Genomic DNA, 9,333 nt, shown 5'->3' with positions numbered 1-9,333 from the left:
AAAAATAAATTTATTTTTTATTCGATAATTTCCGAAAAAATATTTAGATACAAGTTTGCATAAATATATTATTTATTGAAGTTTATATAATTTTTAATTATGTATAATTATTATGTATTTTTTTTTTTACTTTTTAAATATTTAAATTTCGCGCTTCACTATATTGGTTAAAAAGTGAACTAATAAATAAACATAACTGGAAAGATGACCGAAGTTCATTTTGTTGCAATAACCTTTATTACAGAGACTATATCAGTAAAGCTCCGTATAGTTAGCAGATAAAATTGTTATTTTTCACTCAAACTATTTCCATTCATTTGGGAATCGTTTGGGAGGATTTGGGAATATAATTTTTGAATTTGGGAATTATTTGTTTTCCTGTAATTTAATGATTCTTTTTTCAGCGTATAGTTAGCAGGTAGGAAATTAAATCCACTTAATTTTTATGTTATTTGAAAGGAAATCATTTGGGAATTACGATAAACACGGTTTCAGAGTTTAGGAATGTATAATTAATTAATTACACCTATTTTTTAGTTGATTGATAGGTTATGTTAATTAAACGTACACCTGAACCATTAATTGTTATATAGCAGTATGGCGCCAATATTCAAATATTACTGAATAATTTATTTTATAATTTATGTAAATGTTAAGTTTTATTTTCCCTTAAAACTGTTCTTATTCAATTGGGAATCGTTTGGGAAGATTTAGGAATATAATTTTATTATCTAGGACTGATTAGTTTTCATGTAATTAATTAGTTTTTCAAAGCGATTTTCACCATTTTTACGTTATTTGATAATAATTTACATAGAGTCTAATCTAATTAATTTGGGAATCACATTAAACACGGTTTCATCATTTGGGAAAGTATAATTAATTTATTAATTACATTTATTTTTTAGTTGATTTTTTGTGGTTATATTAATGGCGGCAATATTCAAATGTTACTTCATTTGAAAATACGATATATTATCACTATATTGGCATAGATAATATATGGTATTTAATGCATTCCCGTTTTTAATTGATATAATTTCGCAAACTCAAGTACGCCTGATCCCTGCTTCATATAAAGAGTTTATAGTATATACTTGCAACTCGATAAATAACTTTTATCGATAAAAAAAGCTTCAAACAAAACATTTTGGGTGAATATGCGCCCATCTTACGCAAATATTTATAAACTTGACCTAAGATTTCAAGTTCAATGAAAAGCTCAATCTACAACACTTTAAATTAGAAAGTTTTTATGGTTAAAAATGTAACATTTTTGTTCGAAACATTTGCCGAAAACAGTATAGTTAACGAAAAAACGGACTGAAAAGTTTTACCCAAAATAATTATAACTTATAATTGTTTCTACGGCATCAAGACACTCTTCGAAAAATATTTTCCAATAAATCCAATGAAAGTGGTTTCTTTTTCCATAAAAACCATTTTTTGATCAAATTGGAATGGAGAAACACGCAAAAAAATTAAAACTCTGTCTTAACTATTCGGTTATTTACAAAAAAAAAAAAAATAAGTGCTCAGCTAATGCTTGTAAGTTATGGATCAGACAGAATTTTTTATTTAACCCGAAAACTTGATCGAATTGAATACCCGTATAAGATGTGTACCTTTGAATAATGAATATATCATTTTTCGTTTGAAGCATTTTCCTCGATTCAACTTATTTTTCGAGTTTTACGTATATATCAAGTTAAAAACTCTGTAAAATGCTCAAACCAACTCAACCAAATATGTGAAATTATATAGTACAAAAAGAAAACCAAATTAAATACATTTCAAATACCTCCTACGCTAGCTTGTACCTGTACTTACTATAAGGTAATAAATATTTTATTTACAATTTTATCAATACAAATGCAGTTTTTATTTCATGATCAATTTATTTATCTTTATTAGAATAAACAGTTAGACTATCAATAATTTTCCTTCCTATCCACACTTCACACTTCTTTTATTGGACGAATTATTAATCTTTAATAAAAATAAGAAAAATTTGAAAGTAGTTTCGCATAAAGCATTAATCTGCACCTACATAAAAAATGATACAAATGATCATATAGAAAATATCCATTGAATATTTTGACATTAATCAGTCCCAAATAATAAAATTCCAAAATAGTTTTAATGTCAAATAAACATTTACATAAATTAAAAAACAAAATTATTGTCAATGAAGTAACATTTGAATATTGCCGCCATTAATATAACCATAAAAAATCAACTAAAAAATAAATGTAATTAATAAATTAATTATACTTTCCCAAATGAGGAAACCGTGTTTAATGTGATTCCCAAATTAATTAGATTAGTCTCCATGTAAATTATTATCAAAAAACGTAAAAATGGTGAAAATTTAATTTTTTACCTTCTAAGTATACGCTTTGAAAAACTAATTAATTACATGAAAACTAATCAGTCCTAAATAATAAAAATATATTCCTAAATCTTCCCAAACGATTCCTAATTGAATAAGAACAGTTTTAAGGGAAAATAAAACTTAACATTTACATAAATTATAAAATAAATTATTCAGTAATATTTGAATATTGGCGCCATACTGCTATATAACAATTAATGGTTCAGGTGTACGTTTAATTAACATAACCTATCAATCAACTAAAAAATAGGTGTAATTAATTAATTATACATTCCCAAACTCTGAAACCGTGTTTATCGTAATTCCCAAATGATTTCCTTTCAAATAACATAAAAATTAAGTGGATTTAATTTCCTACCTGCTAACTATACGCTGAAAAAAGAATCATTAAATTACAGGAAAACAAATAATTCCCAAATTCAAAAATTATATTCCCAAATCCTCCCAAACGATTCGCAAATGAATGGAAATAGTTTGAGTGAAAAATAACAATTTTATCTGCTAAGTATACGGAGCTCTCAAACTCACTGTCAAGCGTCATCATAAAAATACCAAAGAGTATTTGGAAAATAAAAATACCAAAGAGTATTTCAAAATACACTTTTCGTATTCGTTTTTAAACATAGTTATGGAACATGGCCGAACGTTATATCATCGTTTTTGCCTTCTCCTATATTTAACCACGTGCATTTGCTGGGAACAAGCTGAGAAGCATAGGAGATTTATAACATTAGGTAGTCAAAGAGCTCCAGTTACTTAGCCGCTCATTAACACCTGACCCCTATTTTTCTACTTCAATCGTTTGATGGTTAATGTTGGTTCACTTAAGTCGAAGTTAAATACCGTTTGACGGTAATTAGTTTATTAAGAAAGAAAAAAAAAACTTTCTAAACGATCTAAATTTTTTTAGACGTTCAATTACAAAATTATGGAGATTTTTTTTCCAATCGACGTAAAGACAAGTGATGATGATTGACGATCTTTGATTTCTATTGAAACAATAATATTTTATTATTTAGATATTAATAATTTACTATATTACCCATACATAACCTTGTGGGAAAATTTCTTTGTCAAAACTATGGAGTGTAGAGTAAAAGGAGAATAATCTCTTATGACTGTTTGACCAAAAAAGTGTCCACAAAATAGCATTAAATAAAGTGGCTATAATGGCGCTTGTGTAGCAAAAGGGTGTTTGATGTAAGTTTCTCTATCCTACTCTAATAACTTGTTTAGTTCTCTATCCTACTCTTATTACTTTGAGCACATGTTTTAAAATGTACACTTTTGATACAACAACTCCTTATTTAATGCTTTACGACGGACACTTTTTATATACAGAGATGGTTCTCCTTTTACTCTACACTCCATAGTCAAAACTGAAAATAAGTCCGAATGACAGTTTCTAAATTTTTACTTTTTCTTAAAAAGTTTGAAAAAATCTTATAAACTCGGAATAACTTTTGATTTGGCGTAAAAGGTCAGAGTAATTCCAAGATTTCGAACTCTTCCAGAAGAGTTATTCAGAGTTAATTAAACTTACTAAAAGAGTTACTAAGACTTCTTAAAGTTTTTTTATATAAATGTGCGGCTGTAATAAGAATTATTTAAGAGTTTTTCTGACTTATTTATTCGCTCTGGAGAAAAAACCAGATTGTACATTTTTCATAATATACATAAACACATGACTTCCAGAATAACAACATATTTAATATAAACGAAAAACTTTTTTGTTAAAATTTATGGTATGTATTATATGGGAATATCAGTTATATATGTGCGACATGTATGTATGTGTGATGTGACCAACACTGTCTATACATGATATTTCAACAATTAACTCAGTCAATTGTTTCTTTTCACTTGTTCATATATTTATTCAATTTTTGTCATTACACTATGTACACTTCTTTTTGTATTAATCTTGCACCCGGAGGTTGCGACATTAAACGCGTTATAACTTATTATAATATATATTATAAATATTAATTTAAGAAAAAAATGTATAAGTAAATGTTTTAGGAAATTTATAGATTTAAAAGTTAACTTATTATCACTTTCGGTAAAAGTTCAGTTTAAGCACTTTTTCTTAAAAATCATCTTAGATTATCAGAAAAAAACGATTTCAAGCATTTTTTAAGTAGATTGTGAATCCATTTGCAGAGATACCGAAAAACTTACAGTTTTTCTTTAATTCAGGAAAATTCATATTTTTGAAAATATGAATTTTCTTGGTTAATACAAGTTATATTTCAAGCCTAAAATGGAATAGGAAGTTATTGAAAATTGAACACACAAAATAAAAGATAAAAATTTAATATTTATAAAATATATGAGCTTGTATGAAAATGATATTCATCCTATTTACATGACATTAGAAAACTTATAATATTTAAGTAACTTAAAAAAAATTTTTTAAAAATTCAATTTTAAAAATTACGTAGAACTTATTATGATTGAATTTTATAAGACAATAAACTTAGTATTCAAGATAAGAAACTTATTATATGAGATAATAATGAGATCTATTTTGACGATTATACTAATTTAGTTCGCGTTGATCTTCAGAGATGGCATTAAATGCCATGCGATAAAAATTAGCATTGACTTTCGCTTCTGTTTTACCGATGTATTCTATGGTGCCTTCTTTGGTGTCTAAATCGGGAATTGATGCTAAAACCTTGGATGGATAAGTTTGATTACAGATACCTAATATTAAATTTAAAACAAAATGGCAAATAATTCATTTGTTAATACAAGTAATCATTTTTTTATCAATGAAGGAAATATTAAACTTGAAAATGAATTTAATACAGAATTCATGATAAAGAATGAAAGAATATATGACAAAGGTAAAATGGAAGTTGGACAAATTAAAAATGAAAAACCAGAAGAAGGCAGCAACGCTAGTGATAACATTATAAGTGTAAAACATGAATCTGTTAGTGAAAATGATAAAAAATTGTGCACAATTAATTACGAAAAATTAAGCTTGAAAAAGACTTACATATAGAACTGATTATTAAAAGTGAAATATTAGATGAAATTGTTTTAGGAGAAAAACAATTTTCATGTGATATTTGTAATAAAAAATTTACTCAGCAACGTTATTTAATTCAACACAAACGGCTTCATTCTGGAGAAAAACCATTTTCATGTGATATCTGTAAGAAATCATTTACTTATCAACCTAACTTAGTTCGACATAAAAGGATTCATAGTGAAGAAAAATCATTTTCATGTGATATTTGTAATAAATCATTTAGTGACTCAAGCTATTTAGTTCTACATAAAAGAATGCATACCGGAGAAAAACCATTTCCATGTGATATTTGTAATAAAACATTTACTTCTCAACATAGTTTAGTTACACATAAACGTATCCATAGTGGAGAAAAACCATTTCCATGTGATATTTGTAATAAAAGGTATACTCAACAGTGTAATTTAGTTCAACATAAACGAATTCATAGCGGAGAAAAACCATTTTCATGTGATATTTGTAATAAAAGGTATACTCAACAGTGTAATTTAGTTCAACATAAACGAATTCATAGCGGAGAAAAACCATTTTCATGTGACATTTGTTATAAAAGATTTACTCAGCAAAGTTATTTAGTTCAACACAAACGGCTTCATTCTGGAGAAAAACCATTTTCATGTGATATCTGTAATAAATCATTTACTTATCAACCTAACTTAGTTCGACATAAAAGGATTCATAGTGAAGAAAAATCATTTCCATGTGATATTTGTAATAAAAGATTTACTCAGCAAAGTTCTTTAGTTGAACATAAACGTATTCATAGCAGAGATAAACCATTTTCATGTGATTTTTGTGATAAAAGTTATACTCAACATTGTAATTTAGTTATACATAAACGAACACATAGTGGGGCAAAACCATTTTCATGTGATGTTTGTAATAAAACATTTACTTCTCAACATAGTTTAGTTACACATAAACGTATCCATAGTGGAGAAAAGCCATTTCCATGTGATGTTTGTAATAAAAAATTTACTCAGAAAGCTCATTTAGTTCGACATAAACGTATTCACAGTTGGTAAAAAGAACAAACTTACAAATATGTAAAAAAAATATAATTGCCGTTGTATGATTCTCATGATCTAAAGGTGTATTTTCATGACGATGCTTGACGCTGGCTAAACAATGTTTAGTTTTTTACGATTTGGCGTTATGGAAGATTTTTTTTTTCATGTAGATGGCAGAACAGCCTAAAATAACTTTAAAGTATTTCTTATTTTTTAATGTAAGGATTAATTTTGAGAGTATTGGATATATAAATTTATAATATATATTTTTTAATGTTTTAATAAAACGAGAATAAAGGTATAAATTTAAAAAATATTTTTTTCAATTGATTGCCATTTTCAAAGAATTTTTTAAACAATTGATAATCATATTCACCACCCATTTTATGGATTGTCTTATTAAAAATGAGGTTATATGGTACAGTAAATCTGGCATTTTGACTGGAAAAAATTTCAATGGTGGAGCTGAGGTTATAGATCGTTAGGGGGGCATGTAAATAACTTTAAAAAAAATTGAGAATTTTTCGTTCCGCTGTTTTTGAGAAAATCCAAAAAAATTTGCGTTTTTCTCGGAATCTATTGGTTTAAGAAAAAAGTTTTTCAAATAAAAAATGGAGCAACGTCATACGAGTTAAATTACAAAAAGTAGGTGGCGCTAAAGTATCAAAAAAAACTGTTTTTCACGGTTTTCATTAAGAAAAAATGATTTTTTTGTAAAATTGTAAATGAAAAAGTTGTTTGACTCAAAATTAGCTTCAACTTTCATTTAAACAATTTTTTTTGTAAAACTTACCGTTTTTGAAATACAGCTTGCTAAAAAATCTGAAAGTAAGTTTTTTAAAATTTTGAAAAGGAGTACTTGATTTTACTTTTTATTTTCTTGGTGTATTTTAAACATACATTGTTTTACGTACTTTAATGTTCAACTTTATTCATGTTTACATGTCAATGTTAATTTTCACGTTGTTTTTTTTGCTGTGCACTTGCGTTTTTTTGTTTTTGGTTGTTCGTCCGGAGAATTACTTCTAATTTCTGCATTTAGTGTTGGTGAGACCGATTCTGGCTAAACTTCTTCTTCGTGGTCATGTTTGTTGTGTTTCGTTGCCAGTGAACCACTTGGGAGGGAAAATCTAATTCATCGACGTCAAAGAAAATGTCGTCTTCTTCGACGCGGACTGTGTTGCTACAATTTTCTCCGCTACAATGTTTTAGACTTTATATTTAATTTTGTTGAGGAGAGGAGATTATAGGTTCCGTTAATTAATTAAACACTTGACTTATTATTATAGTCTTCTATATCTTTATTAATTATTATTTAATAATTATGTGTATTCAAAAAATACATATATCTATTGAACTTGTTGCTCGTCTGCTTGCTCGAGTCAGAGTTGGATATGTCCCAAAAAGCGAGTGGAGGGGTGCAAAGCCGCCATGACATAGTGCGCACTGCCAAGCGCACTTACTCAAGTATGAGAAAACGTAAAGTCTTCTCCAACACTCCCTCCCTTTGCGTTTTCTTAAATCTAAGTTATTCTTAACAAAAATATCTTATTTTGTACTTAAAGATTACATCTAATAATAAAAAATAATAATATCTCCTTATAAATTTACTTCTAATTTTATAAGACACTATCTATTTGGTGTGATAGCTTAAACATAAAAAAAAACAAAAAAAAACTTATTAGTTTAGGTTCTTTGGTACTTCTTAATTACTCTGTACCTTTTTAGAAAAAAAACAATATCGAACCCTTTTTGAAAATACTGTGATAAACTATGATAAACTTATTTTCTAGTGATAATAATAATAATTTTTTTTTTTTTTTTTTTTTTTTTTTTTTTTTTTTTTTCCACTGCGCACTTTTCTAATCAGCAGCATCTATTTCTTTTCTTCTGGTTTAGCGGGTTTTTCTGAAATATAATAAACAAATTAGAGATTTTAATTAAATCTATCTTATTAAATTAAATTAAATTCATAATTTTATCTCTATGTTTTTCATGAGAACTAGAAGGTAGAGGTTTTGTCATTATATCAGCGATATTTTCATCTGTAGGTACCCATTCTACCTTTATCTGACCTCTAGATACACACGACTTAATGAAATCACCGTGTGTTTCCGCCATAGGAACCTTTTGACCCTTAATTTCTCTAATATTTAAATTAGATTTAATTACATCTAAATCATCATCAAAACTTTTTAGTTTATGATGACCTTCTTTTTGAGTACACGCTCCTGCCGATTTATTATCGCATCTAATTGTAACAGGATAATTTGTTTTACCTACCATGTCCCTAATTGCCTTATCTAATGAAATAACTTCCTGACATACTTCGCTCATTGCCAAGTATTCAGCTTGACAAGTTGACAGGGATGGATAATTCTGCTTGTGGCTTCTCCAAGCCACCGTATCACCGTATAGATGAATCACATACCCACTGGTTGAGGTTGATTCTTCACAGTCTCTAAAACTTGCATCTGTTACCGCTTCTAAATTATTTGTAAGACCTCTAAATCTTAAACCTACGTTCGAAGTTCCTCTAAGGTATCTAAAAATTCTTTTGACTTCTACCCAGTCTTCTTCAGTAGTATTTAATTGTCTTCTAGATAAATAGTTGACCGCATACGATATATCTGGTCTAGTGGTGCCAGCTAAATATAATAGACTCCCAATAGCTTCTCGATAAGGTACTTTGAGTTTTGCATCTACTTTGGAACTGACTTGATTTTCATTTTGTTTTATTTTTCCTTTTTCACTTCTATGTTTCACTTGTCTAGTGACCATGGGAGTGTTTTGTGGCTTGCATTCCTTCATATTGAAACGTTCTAGAATCTTTTCAATATAATCTGGTTGTGAAATTAACATTTCTTGATTTGATCTATCTCTTT

At 27.6% G+C, this 9,333-nt stretch overlaps 1 protein-coding gene across 1 annotated transcript; it reads left to right on the top strand.

Moving 5' to 3' along the window:
- Positions 1–5,252: 5,252 nt before the first annotated feature.
- LOC123298954 (zinc finger protein 271-like) lies at positions 5,253–6,463 on the top strand. The gene is made up of 3 exons (XM_044881055.1): positions 5,253–5,336; positions 5,387–5,561; positions 6,099–6,463. The coding sequence occupies exons 1-3, from the start codon at positions 5,253–5,255 to the stop codon at positions 6,461–6,463; spliced, it is 624 nt and encodes a 207-aa protein (XP_044736990.1).
- The last annotated feature ends 2,870 nt before the right edge of the window (positions 6,464–9,333 follow it).

Source organism: Chrysoperla carnea, chromosome 4, assembly GCF_905475395.1.
Source record: "Chrysoperla carnea chromosome 4, inChrCarn1.1, whole genome shotgun sequence".
Taxonomy (NCBI): Eukaryota; Metazoa; Arthropoda; class Insecta; order Neuroptera; family Chrysopidae; genus Chrysoperla; species Chrysoperla carnea.
The sequence above is the reverse complement of the archived record's forward strand: the minus strand, read 5'-3'. Positions and strand labels throughout refer to the sequence as shown.